Below are 13,869 nucleotides of genomic sequence, written 5' to 3'. Positions count from 1 at the left end.
AGAGTGGTCCAAATCACTTTTGGGGGACAGGGAGGCTCTCTGGAGATGACTGCTTCTGCTCCATGATGTAGCCTTGCCTTTGTGAATAACTGACCTCCTAGGAGAAGGGTCACTCTCCCACAATTCTCAGAGATGTCCCCCCCTGGAAGGACCTCCAAAGATGTCAGCAGCAGGAGGAGTTGCATCCCTACACTGCTACCCATAGCAGCCTGAAGAGTGCTTTGCAGAGACTTCTAGTCAGGCCCAGCTGGGATTTTTTGGTACAGAAAGGAACTTCAGGATGAGGAAGTAGGAAGCTGAATTGAAGTCTATGAAGACAAAGGTCTAATGGAAATTTCAGCATGGGCAGATGTTTAGGACAAAGATAATACTCACCCAAGACATAGATGTGGGCTTCTCAGGAGGTACGTATCCTTGCCTTGGCTTGGCCTTGTTCCTGGCAGACGTTTTGTAGACACTCTTATCTCTGCTCCTCTGTGTAGGATGCATCTATTTTCCTTTTATTTATTGATGAGAGAGAGAGAGAGATAGGCAGAGAGAGATAGAGGGAGAGAGAGAATGGGCATGCCAGAGCCTCTAGCCACTGCAAGTGAACTCCAGACACATGTGCCCCCTTGTGTGTCTGGCTTACATGGGTCCTGGGGAATTGAACCAAGGTCCTTTGGCTTTGCAGACAAATGCCTTCACCACTAAGCCATCTCTCCAGCCCATGCATCTATTTTCTTTGGCTGTTCCTTGGTGTGGTTTTCTTCACATTGTTATGTACCTCTTGAGTGGAGGCCAAGCCTTGAGCATGTGGCTTTTGGGGAGCAGGCATTAAATATGTGAGCCATAATACTGCCTGACTTCTAGCCTTCTTTCCTCTATGCCACCCTCACCCACCCATGGCCCTCTGTACCTTTTATACCAACATTAAGGAAGTCCTTTCAGTTCCCCAAATGCCTCATGCTTTTTCATGGTCTGTGCACATGTTCTTGCCTTTCTGATATCTGGAAAATCTCCCCACTTCCCCTCCTGCCCACAGTCCTGGAAACTCCTGTTCACTGAGCTGACATATCTCCTCTATAAAACTCACCTGGCCATCCTTCCCAACTCCATTGGACCTTGAACATATTATAGTACTTAATCTGTCATTGTGCAATCATTACTCTCATTTTGGTTATCTGCTACACTGACTTTTAAACAGCCTGAGAATATGTTCAATTCATTTGAAAATAATAGTGGCACATAGGAGGTATTTAAGAAAGTACTTACTGGGTAAATGAATGATTGGTGCATTATTTTTAATTAAGTCAGATTCAATTATATCTCGCTTGTAAATGTGCTAGCACATTGTGAGAGCATGCTGTGTATGTTCCAAGGGTGATTTAGGGGCACTTTTGTGCATTATCTTTAGCCATCATGACACCCCACAACAGGGCACTGTATCCGTGGAAAGGTCGTTGACAAGGCTGTGCACAGCTCTGCTATGCAGTGCCAGACTTGGACTTCAAACTCAGCTCATGCTTTTTTCTCATAGCCCGCATATTTGTAAATTTGATAAATCACCATTAGGGGCTGGAGATATGGCTTAACAGTTAAGGCGCTTGCCTACAAAGCCTAAGGTCGATTCCCCAGTACCCATGTAAGCCAGATATACAAGGTGGTGCATGCACCTAGAGTTAATCTGCAAGTCTGCAGTGACTAAAGGCTCTGGTACACCCATTCTCTTTCTTTCCCTCTCTCTCTCTCTCCCCCTCCCTCCCTCTTGCTTTCTTAAATAAATAAATATTCTTAAATCACTATTAATATTGTCCAGCTTCCCAGTTAGAAACAGCAGCAGTATAGTAGAAAGAATATTCTCTCTCCCCTCCCTCCTTCCCTCTTGCTTTCTCAAATAAATAAATATTCTTAAATCACTATTAATACTGTCCAGCTTCCCAGTTAGAAACAGTAGCATTATGGTAGAAAGAATATAGAAAGGAAAGCAACATGGACTTGGAATTGATGTTAAGCTGAAAAAGAAACATCTTTCTCCCATTACATGGTAACAGGGAAGTAGAAGCCAGAGTCCATGGCTTACACTGTGTCATCTCCCCCTTTGATAGAAGACCTGAAGTCCTGGGAATCATCCTGAGTCATATGGTTTGGGAGTTCCTATGATAATGTAGGGGGCTGGCTCTGTGCAGCTGATTGGGAGCAGCAGGTGGGAGTGAAGCTCTTGGATGAGCCAGCACCAGTTGCTAGTAAGTGGCCCAGTGGGCTTAGGACTTGTCATTATGGCAGCTTTGACTGAGGCTTCCTGGATGATCATAGCCCATCCAGAGTGCAGGTCACCTGCTTGTCAGGGCTCTATCTTCTCTTGGCTTCCCTGGAGGCAGCCCCCACCCTTGGGGTGGTTCTCCTGGACCTCCAGGGTCCTTCTCTTTCTCCTTACTCTTGCCCACCAAACCCAGAATGAAACTTGCAAAGGCATAGTTTTTTCCTTTTGAAGTGCTTTCATTCTAAAAATTTCTGGTGTGCTGGGGAGAGTTTTGGTATTTAGTAAGGGGAGCTTATTTACAAGAACTGCTTCCTGGGCTGTATAATTCTTTCAGCAGGCAGGGTCCAGAGACAATATCAGATTATTTTACATTTGCAGGCAGTTCCTCATCAGTGGAAGAGTGCAAGGGGGCTATGTATGCCACCCTAACTTTGTGAATAACCTACAGGTCTGTATTTTGTACTTTTTTAAAAAGATTCATGTTATTTATTTATTTATTTATGACACACACACAGAGAATGGGCACACCAGGCCTCTAGCCACTGCAAATGAACTCCAGATGCATGCACCACTATGTGCATCTGGCTTACATGGGACCTGGAGAATCGAACGTGGGTCCTTAGGCTTCTCAGGCATGCACCTTAACCACTAAGCCATCTCTCCACCCCTATATATAGTACTTTTTAAACTAGGTAGATGAAAAGAAGGTGACATCAGGTTTTTCAGAAAGCCCTCTTCTGAGGAGGACATGGCATTTCTAGAACAGCAAGTAGGAGGATTCTAGGGAGCCTCTATTCAGACAACAAATGAGATTGTTTGTTCTTACTTCTCTCCCTCCATTTTTACCTTTTCTCCACCTCCCTCCCTCCCTTGTTCTTTTACCCTTACTGTGTAGCTCATGCTGTCCCCTAACTTGAAATCCTCCTGCCTCAGTCTCCTTACTGCTTGGATTACAGGCATGTCACACTGTACACCTGGTTACGGATTTGTAAGACTGTTGATTCATACCCAGGAGTATCCCTATAATGGTGCCTTTTTCTGATTGGTTTATAGTCCTCAAAGATTGTGAGGAGTTATTATGTGAAATTGCTGTCAGTCCCACCAGACTGCACTTAGATGCCTATCACTTTCAGGGTTATTCCCCCAAGTGACCTTGTCCCCTTGTGTTACAAGACCCAACTTGCTCATGTTCACCTCAATGGTTCCACCTTCGGTAAAAGCATACAAGAGGCTCATCAAGGGTGGTTGCAGTGCAAGACATGTTACCTGGGCTTATAGAAGTGATACTGGATTTTGGGGTCCAAGAAGGGATTAAATTCCATAAAGATACAGGAAATCTCAAGGCCCATGGGCTCCAACTTTTGGGTCCTTTGTCCAAGTTAGCAAAGAATTGAAAACGTGGATTCAGAGAGGGGCAAATTAATGAATTATTAGGTCTATTTTATTAGGATCCAGATGGAAGGCTAGCAGGGATGCCCAAGCCAAAGAAAATTCTCCCCATGCCCAGCCTGAGAAGACTACACAGGCCTCATGACTCAGCTTAGAGAGATCACACATGTAGCAAACATGGAAGCACACGGTGAAAGCAAGCAGGAAAGCACCCAGGGTGAAGGAAATGTCCCTGCCCCCTGCCTTCACAGCCAGGCTTGGAATGGGAGATCTAACCAAAGCAAGGACCAGGATAGTCAGAGGCCTGCAGGATAGAGAGTTACACACTTGGTTAGACTCCTTTATATGGTCAGACATCTGATTAGGATGAGCCTCTTCCTCAGACTCCGGTGTGTAAGGGAAAGACCTGATTGGTTAGTGGACTCAAGAGGTGACTCAAGAGGGATCTGCCCACAGGTGTGCTAAGCCTGGGAAGCTTGAAGAAGCAGGAAGCTGCTACTGCTACTGGGGAGCATGGCTTGCAGCCATCATGAATGAGGCTGGGTCAGAAGTGGGTCCTAGTCTAGCTGGGACAGGCAAGGTGGCATCTCCCTGGGCCTCTCTTTCTGGCTGACTGCCTATGAAAAGCTATCTTGCCCCTGTTCTTCAGCAGAAGTGTGAGATGGTTTGTTGAGCTTTTCATGTGTAGGTTCTCCCCAGACCTCTCCACCCAACACAGCCTGCGTCAGTAACAGCTTCTTCCAAGCCCTCCTTTTTATCTTTGCTGTTCCAGTGACTTGTGTAATGGTGTGTGTGTGTGTGTGTGTGTGTGTGTGTGTGTGTGTGTGTGTGTGTGTGTGTTGAAACAGCACCTCAAGTGGCTAAGAATGACCTTGAACTCCTAACCTTTCTGCTTCCCTCCCTCCCACCTCAGGGCCAGGGATTACAGATCTGCAATCTGCTACCTCAACCACCCTGGGCTTTTCCAGTAACATAATACTTTTGTTTCTCTCTGGGCATGATGACCTTTGGGCAGAAGAACTCCCCATTTTTCATCTTTTCTGTTTGTTTTGTTTAATCTTGCTGAAGAGCGCTTTAGGTCAGGACCCCTTTCTCCATCCTGCAGAGAGGTGGGTGCTTCCACCTGGATTGTCTTGTCATCTTCTCTTTTTTTCTCTCTTTCCGGCCTTGATCATCTTTTTCTTTTGTGTTTCTCCCCATGACACTGTGTTTGTGTTTAGGTTTCTTACCAGTCTGTTTTGTTTATGCCTGTAAGCCCCTCACTTTCCTTTTGCATTGTCTCTTGATAATCCAAATAGTATCTATCCGCAGTGGTTATGGTAGAATTCAGTATACTCATTTTGTGGCATAGTGACAGCCACAAGAAGCCATGGAATGCAGTCTTCAGGGTACAAAGAAGTTCTCAGTTTTCCCATGTGAAGTTTCCAATTGTGGGGATGTGTGCAGGTGACAGCTTGAATGTCTTCAGGTTTGAATGTTCTCATTTTGATGTGGCGTTTTCTTGTTATAGGAAATAATTGAATCAGTGAGCAAAATCAGGCAAAGATTCACTTCAGAGAGTGGGAGAGAGCCTTTATTCACGAGTGGACCTCAGCTAGCTCACAGCAGAGAAAGACTGAGGCCCTGAACTCAGATTGTGCTGGACTTGTATACCTTTTACAGTCTTTGAATTCTGTGCTTGGAGAGGGGAGAGATTTATGTCCATGAGTTCAGTTCCCAGTACTCATGCATGCATGCCAGCTATGGAAGCACATGCTTGTAGCCCAAGTTCTGAGGAGCTGGACACAGGAGGATCTCTGGCCAGCTAATCTAGTCTAGCTGGTGAGCTCCTGGCCAATGAGAAAGCCTGGCTCAACAAATAAGAAGAAGAGGAGTGACACCTGAGGCTGTCCTCTGACCTCCTCATGCACACACATGCATGCTCATGTGCACACGTACCTTCACATACACATGTATTCCTCACACTTACACACTAAAATGTGTTTTCATTACTTTTATATTTTAGCATTAGAAATAGAACAAAGATATTCTGGGGAGCTAGGTATGGAGGAGGTTCAAGCTTACATTTCTAGCACTCAGGAGGCTGAGGCAGGAGGATTGCCAGGCTGGGATATATAGTAAGTTCCAGGCTAATCTGATCTATAGAGTAAGACCATGTTCCTCCACCACCACACCATAAAGAGGGGGCACTTTCTAAAATTGCCATGCCAGGGCAAACATTCATTTATTATTTTCAGTGGGTAGAAGAGTAAACCTGGTAGACCAGGAGTCAATGAGAAGTTTGTTGCTTTTGTTGTAAATATCGTTTGCATGCATCTTGTTGGAACCAGAAGGTAGCTGTGTTATATTGCAGCAGCATGTTGAGCTGCCTTTATTAACAGACTTCAGGGAATGCTATTCATCTCAGAGGTCACTGTGAGAGACCCATACAGGTGCCTGTATTCAAGCAGTAGACAGAGGAAAAATGCAGCATAACTATACTGTGAAAATGCCTCTTATTAAAGAGCAGAGACACAGATACTTTCTCAATGGAATTGAGTTCTAGGTCAGCTTTAGTCAGTGAGACAGACCCTCCCTCAAAAAAAAGAAAACATATATTAACTGTAAGTTTCTGGTTATGATGTAGTATTTTCATAGGAAAGCAGTAACATTCAAAAACATTGCTACTGCTTTCAAGGGTTTCAATCAACAATACACTTGACTAAGAAATATTTATCAAGCTCTTATTGTCAAGAATAGCTGTGCCATATGTTAGGCAGAGGAAAGATAACAGAAGCCAAGCATAGAGTTCCTATCTTTCAATGTGCCTTTAACAAATACTTACATATAAGTGAGAAAACTGCCTAGGGTCCTAGAATATCCCCCAAAACAATAATCTCTGGCTTTGGTATAGAGCCAGGGTAGGGTAGCAGATATAATTTACAGGTAATACAAGAGTACATAAGGAGTGTTCCTTCATTTGCATCTGATTTTGTCTTAAATTTCAAGAGCCAGTATGCATAGTTGCATGAAATGCATGTGGAGATACTTTCTAGGTGGTATAAACACTGTTGTAAGATTGAGATAAAGATCTCTTAATTATTAAGCAATTCTTACTAGTAAGAATCTGAATGTGACCTCTAAAATATTGATAATGAATTTTATTTCTTCTCATAACACCCAGACATAAGTTATGTTTAAAGGTTCTTTGTATTTATCACTGAATTGAAACTTACTCAATTCTGAATGTTTACACCACAGATATGCTTGGATTTTGATTGTGGTCTGGTGCCATATTGCCACACTTGAGGGGGAAGAGTTACTAGGGCTTCCCACAGGTAGCAGCTCTCTAGATTGGTCTTAACCCATCCTCTTTCACATGTGATATCTGTCTCTAGGCAGGCTGGGATAATTTTCAGCAGAATTGGTCCTGAATGTATGCTACAGACATATGGGGGGGAGTTTCAAAGAAGGTTGGGGCAGGTCTTGCCATTAGCAGAATTTTCTTTGTTCTTCAACCTCTGTTAACATGTGAGGATACAAATTATGTCTTCAGCTCACACAGTTTTTTTCTTTTTTTCAACCTGACCATGCAAGTGAAACCCAGTTTGTCTTTTAGAGCCCAAGGGTGTTCATCTTAATGTGGGCGTTCTGACCACTTCTTCCCTCCACCCATCTGCCTTCCAGGCCCACAGGCTCCATGGAAGGCAGAAGACAAGGTGCAGAGGACAGGGGGAAGAGCCCCATGACGCCTTGCCCCAGCAAAGGGAGATAGGAGATAACAGAACAATGTACAGCATGAAAATAAATGGAAACAAGCTTTTGACAGCAAAGTGAAAGATGGAATGCTGAAACCTTGATCGTCCCTGGCAAGGAAACAAAATGGCCATAAGATAGTAACCTGTAGGGAATCACCATCACAATCCTAATGCTTCTTTGAAAAATTTCTTGTTTCTTAAATAGCAGTGATGTTAAAACAAGAATATTGGCCTTGCTATCTTACTTTAAGCTAGTTTCTGGCTTAAACACAGTAAGTGTTTGTCTTGGCGGGAGTGCTGTAACCAAGCATTCTGAAGTGAATGACCCTAAATCACCAGCTGAAGGGGTGATCTTGACTCTCTGATCGTTGGCATTGGAGCGGGAGCCATCTGTCTGTTGTATCCACATACTGAGGCCCTGGGGGATGGGCACATGCACCTCACTAGGAGTAATTAGCCATGGGTGAGACAGGTCAGAAGTGCCAGGTGGAAATGGGAACCCCCGGCATTGCTAGCAAGAACATTTGTGGGGTGGGACTCACAGACTGCTCTCCAACTTGAAGTGTTCAGGAACAGGCAGGCTCCTGCTTCGCAAATACCATAGAAAAGTCAACCCTCTATTCCTGGATTTATAAATCTCACTCACCATATTGAAGGACACTTGCTCTTTTAACTAGCTGATCTAGCTGGGCCCTGCCTGGCCAGGTTGCTATGGTGATATGAGCTCAGTGACTTCTCTTCTCTGTTGTGGAATGTAGGTGAGAAGGATGGAGGGGAGCCTGAGGACGCTGAACTGGTAAGGCTCAGCAAGAGGCTGGTGGAGAACGCAGTGCTCAAGGCTGTTCAGCAGTATCTGGAAGAAACACAGAACAAAAAGCAGCCAGGGGAGGGGAATGCGGTGAAAACCGAAGAGGCTGATGGCAATGGCAGCGATAACAACAGGAAGTGATACCAGAGCCCAGTCCCTGCTGCTGCGGCGGGAAGCACCCCTGCCCCTCTGCTGAGCCTTGGGACTGACTGGAGTGTGCTATTCAAGTGACTGTTGTCCACCAGTGGAGACGGCCTAACGCGTTCGTGATCAATGTGTTTGCACTGCTGCAACACACCAGGAGAGAGTGGTGCTGGGACTAGCAGAGGAAAGTAATGTATGAATGAAGACAAAAGTTCCACTTGCCCTTGGCCATGCGCAAGGGTTGGTCCTCCTTGACTCAGGCTGTAGGATGTTCCTTGCCACCAATGGAATACTGCCATTTGCATTGCCTCGGCATGTGGCTGTGTATCTGAGGCCAGAACTTGCACACAGCTATCACGTGCCAAGTTTCAGTTCATCACTGTCCACGAGCATCTGTGCAGTCAGTCCATAACGTTTCATGTTTGTCCCCACTGTGCTGTCCCCATACAGTGGTTTTTATTTACAGTAAATTAGATTTCATGTAAATGGTATATTTTTGGCAAAATGCAACCTTTTCTATACAATGTGGACGACATTTTAAAGGTTTTTTTCATGCCTTATTTTGATAAGTCAGTGTGCCATAGTTAATGTTGTTCATTGACATTTGTATTGTAAACGAATTATTTAATTTTTTTTCCTTAGGCAAGAAACCAATTGGAAACCAAGACTTAATTCATGAAGCTTTACATCGAGAAAGGATGGAGCTGAAGTCCAAAGTTAAACAGATAAGGGCACTTTTATTACAGCCTGAGATTCAGGCCAAAATTAGGAGGGAGCTTTTTGAAGGAAGACTTGTTAAAAACGGTAACCAAGCAAATGATGGTGGTTTCGATACAACTTTGACATGAGCTCTACATCGCTATTAGGTATGGTCACATAGACTGTGAAGTCTTTTCCTCTTATTAAGTAAGCTCTTTGGTAAACACCAAAGTGGTCTAAGTTTCTACAAAGTAGCACACCAACGTTTGGCAAGGAACTAATGATTTCTTGCCAAAGGCAACAGATTTTTGCCCTACTATTATTATTTTCTTTTAGTAATCTTGTGCTTTAGAATGTTTGTTTTAGTAATACTGAGTCATTTTATAGAAATAACTTTTTAGTTAGCTGTTGTGAGATGGACCTTGGGTCCTTACAGATTAAAAAAGACAGACTGAAAAAAATCAAACAAACTCAAGAGCAGTATTTTAGGAGTCTCCTGCCTCCTGTTGACATGATTGCTATTATATCAAGAGAAGCATCGTCCATATGTGGCCAGTGTGGTGTTACTTTTGATGAGAATTCAAATGTTTATTGAGCTTAGTACTTGAGTGAACATTTATAAATGTAATAATTGCAATCACTGGTTAAGAATGTTTCATGTATTATTTTTCACTGATCAAATTATAGTTGGCCTTTCATTTCTTACTGAATAAATGTTCAAGATTTTTGTTTTCTAATTCTTTGAAGTAAAGTCCCAGGTCTTACCATATCTCTTGTCATCTGAACTTGTTTGCACTGAATTAGTTTTTTAAAGAACATTCTTAAAGAAGTTTCTTGCCATATGATGTTTATTTGTAATAGCCTTTTCTAGAATTGTTATAAAACAGCTGCTATGAATAGATCATGGAGAAGGAAATGACTAGAGATCAAATATGTAATCATTTCAAATATGAAATCCAGTTTAATCATGGATTTTTGGCTATTTTTTCACTGGATAAATTATATTACATTAATTTATAAATGAGTTTATGCATTTTCATGTCTCTTAATAAACATCTTGTTTTCCCTGTTGTTTCTCCTGTGCTGTTTTCCTCTTAGAAGTTGTTGGACCCATGCTGGTATTGTGAGTCATGAACAAGCTCTTGGGTGGTTTCAGTGTTTCTTCAGCTCTTTGTTCCTTGTCATCATGCAGGAGAGCACAGCTGTGTAAACTCTGCCGACTGTTGACTTATCAGTCACTTTCAGTCAGTCATCTGCAGAGCAACAGAACATCAGATTCCAAGAAAGTCCAGGTGGTGTCTCATAACAGCTAGTGACAGGTCCCCAAAGTGACATCAGTAGCCAAAAAGAAAGGAGATCCAGGGACAGAGACCTGTTACTGGCTGGTGGTGAATGTCCTCTGAGCAGCCCGCCATGAAGCCCGAGGTAGAGCACATTGCAGGATGCCTTGAGTAACTCCAGTGGTAGGAAGCAGAGATGCCAGTTCAGGCCTTTCCTTGTTCTTGTTGTGGGGAAACAGACTCCGGAGGTTGGGTTCCTTAACCAGGGTCATACTGGTACTGGGATATGTACACAAGCTCCAGGCACGTGCTCACAGTGTTCCAGTGCTGTTTTCCCCATCCTACAGTGTGCATGAACACGTTCACACGAGTGCTTCTTAGCACCAGTCCTCATCTTCCCAAATCCACCGGAAGCCCTTGAAACACTAGAATTCTTTATTCAGCTGGGATTGCACATTGTTGCAGTCAGGTTCGCATTGCTGATAGAAATGACCTGACCAAGAGCAGCTTATGGGAAAAAGATGTTTATTTTGGCTTACAAGCTCGAGGGGAAACTCCACAACGGCAGGGGAAAATGATGGCATGAGCAGAGGATGGACATCACCCCCGACCAACATCAGGTGGAGCATAGCAATAGGAGAATGTGCCAAACACTGGCAAAGGGAAACTGGTTATAACACCCATAAGCCTGCTCCCAACAATACACTCTCTCCAGGAAGCATTAATTCCCAAATGTCTGTCAGCTGGGAATCTAGCATTCAGAACACCTAAGTTTATGGGGGACACTTGAATCAAACCACCCCACACATCTTTCTGTTTCTTTAGTTAAAAAAAAAATCATAGTTTCTACTTGTTAACTAGCTACAAAGGCCCAGGCTGTCGACCAAGTAATTAGACACATGGTTTAGATTTCTTCCCTTAAGTGACCCTGATAGGACATAATTAGCACTTTTCTAGATTACAAACTGGGGTACCAAATGGTGAATGGCCCACAGCCATAAAGCTCACAAATGGTAGGGCTGTGTTTAAATTCCAACCTGGCCTACTTCAAAGCTGACATCCCACCAAATACACTTCACAGACTCAGGATGTGTGACAAAGAGGATGCCACAGGAAAAGAATGTGTGAAACCAGCTCCCTTGAAGATCTGGATATCTATGAACCTTTATGAGAACCATCAACTGACATTATAGAACCTGAAAATAAAGTCCAGATAGTTAAAGATTAAGGATTCTAATCCCTACTAATTAAATCTTCATGTACACAGGTTTACAACAACAATGGCATGTATAAAACTAACTATAAAACTCAAAACTTTAGAGCTGAGATGTTCAAAATGACTTTATTTCCATTATTCAGCATTATAGAATAATAACCTGATTGGCCCTCATAGCCAGTGTGTCGTCCTTCATTGGTACTGGATGTGAAGTAACCTTGAATTCTTTTTTAAAATTTTTTTTGTTTATTTTATTTATTTATTTGAAAGCAACAGACAGAAAGAGAAAGAGGCAGAGAGAGAGAGAGAGAGAATGGGCATGCTAGGGCTTCGAGCCACTACAAACGAACTCCAGATGCATGTGCCCCCTTGTGCATCTGGGTCCTGGGGAATTAAGCCTCAAACCGGGGTCCTTAGGCTTCACAGGCAAGTGCTTAACTGCTAAGTCATCTCTCCAGCCCGTAACCTTGAATTCTGATGGCGTTTTCCTGGGTGGTGATAGTGCATTAACTTGGGTCAGGAGGCAGCTGTCACTTCTAGATTTGGTTCAACCCCTGACATGTGAGTTTGATTAAACCATTCCACTTTCTGAGCCTCACTTCCTCATCTGTATTGTGGATGAGCTGGGCCTCGTGATTTCACTGTTCCTAGTGTTATAGGGTCCGGTGTTGCACAAGCAAGACCATTGACTCACAGAATATGAGGCAAAGTTTTACTGGGTTGAAAGAAAAAAAGAAAAATAAAGGAAGTCTTGTATGTGAGGTCTGCACCCCAGAATCTCAGAGTGTAGGCCTGAACTGTTCAGAATGTCAGCTTTTATATGAAAAAAAAACCCACAAAACAGGGTGGGAGTTAAGCCATTCATCACAATTCACATGTATCAGTTACAGGCATAAAAGTACAAAAAGGAACTTGTGAGCAGATCTGTTGGTTAGTTATAGGAAGTGCCTGGGGGGTGTGAGGTACCCTGTGACCAGGAGTCCTGCTTATCTTAAGGAGATTGCTCAACAGTGCAGGCCCCAGGTAATGCCCTTCAGACCAGCAGAGCCTCCTGTTTAGCTGCCATCTCCATCTGCTTAAACAAGTGTTTCATTCCATTCTTTTATGAGCTCCTACAAGGAAGTGACTTATTTTTCTCTAAGTTATAAAGAAATGTAGAGAAATACAACATATTGTTCACCTTACACTAGAACAGTATTCCTTGTAACTTAGCTGTGACATTACCCACGCTGCTGCCACCATGGCTGCCCACAGTGTGAAGTCTCCTTGTTTGGGCCACACCATCCCGCCTGTGGGCAATGGACGGGCTTCTGGGAGACTTCTATTCCCCTTATGTTGCCTATCAGCCTCATATAGGCATTTCTATGGTGCTGGCACATGTACATTCATATTTCCACCACTGAAGAGCAATCACCAGAAAAGAGATTCAGTGAGAATAAGGGATATCAAAAAGCAGTAATGTTTAGGTGATGGGATGGGGTCATGATCATATTGTATATTGTTTATATTTATGGACGTTGTCAATACAAAGTTAAAAAGTAATATATTCAGCAGAGGACCAACTTCTGTCAGCTTTTAATTTGGCCCCATTCTCAAAATCTCAAATCATCCTAATCCTCCTGTCAGTATACACTAACCACAGGCCCTCTCGATATGGTGTCCATTAGCTGACATGATTGGCATTAGAAGTATTTCCAATTTTGGACTTTTTTTTTTTTCCAGATTTTGGAGTATCTTATATATCTGAGGTATAAGTCTCATTAAATTTATCTATTGTATACATATTACAACAGAGAGTAAAGATAATTTTATGTAATTTTCAGTGTGCCTGCATTTTTACTGCAATTCATCCCATGAGGTAAGGTTTAGCATTTTTCACGTGTGATGTCACATCACCATTGAAAAGTTTGGGTTTAGGGGACTGAGAAGATGATTCAATAGTTAAAGTTACCTTTATGCAAAGTCTGTCAGCCAAGGTTCCATTTCCCAGCACCCATGTAAAGCCAGACGCAGGGTAGAATATGCATATGTGATCCCAACACCTACAGCAATGAGAAGTGGAATGAAGAGGATCCTCAACTCGGGGGGCCAGCTAGTCTGACTTTTCTTTGCAGTGTGATGTTGCATTTATAGCAGCAAGAGACGCTGTCTAAAGAAGGTAGAGCCCAGACACACTGCAGTTGTTCTGTTGTTCTGTGATTCCCACATGTGTGCTGTGGCATGCGGGCACATGCAAATAAATAAAATATCCTTCAGAGTTAGGATTTTGAGAGGTTAGGGAGATGGGTAGTAAGAGCACTTTTCCTGTAAACAGCGCCCAAGAGGGCCTGAGTTTGATCCCCAACACCCACCTA

The 13,869-nt window shown here is 43.2% G+C and overlaps 1 protein-coding gene across 8 annotated transcripts in view; it reads left to right on the top strand.

Moving 5' to 3' along the window:
• The window catches only part of Akap7 (A-kinase anchoring protein 7), a 141,161-nt gene extending 131,068 nt beyond the window's left edge, over nt 1–10,093 (top strand). For 4 of the 8 annotated variants that reach the window (XM_045159667.1, XM_045159665.1, XM_045159662.1 and 1 more), the window contains one exon: nt 8,963–10,093. In XM_045159667.1, the coding sequence (XP_045015602.1) occupies nt 8,963–9,168 (206 nt within the window). In that variant the 3' untranslated portion in view covers nt 9,169–10,093. Of the gene's footprint in view, nt 1–8,126 lie in introns of all 8 variants that reach the window. The other 4 variants (XM_045159666.1, XM_045159663.1, XM_004651207.2 and 1 more) reach the window with 1 other exon arrangement.
• Nucleotides 10,094–13,869: the final 3,776 nt, after the last annotated feature.

This window comes from Jaculus jaculus, chromosome 9 (assembly GCF_020740685.1).
Source record: "Jaculus jaculus isolate mJacJac1 chromosome 9, mJacJac1.mat.Y.cur, whole genome shotgun sequence".
NCBI lineage: Eukaryota > Metazoa > Chordata > Mammalia > Rodentia > Dipodidae > Jaculus > Jaculus jaculus.
This window is presented reverse-complemented; position numbering and strand designations above follow the sequence as displayed.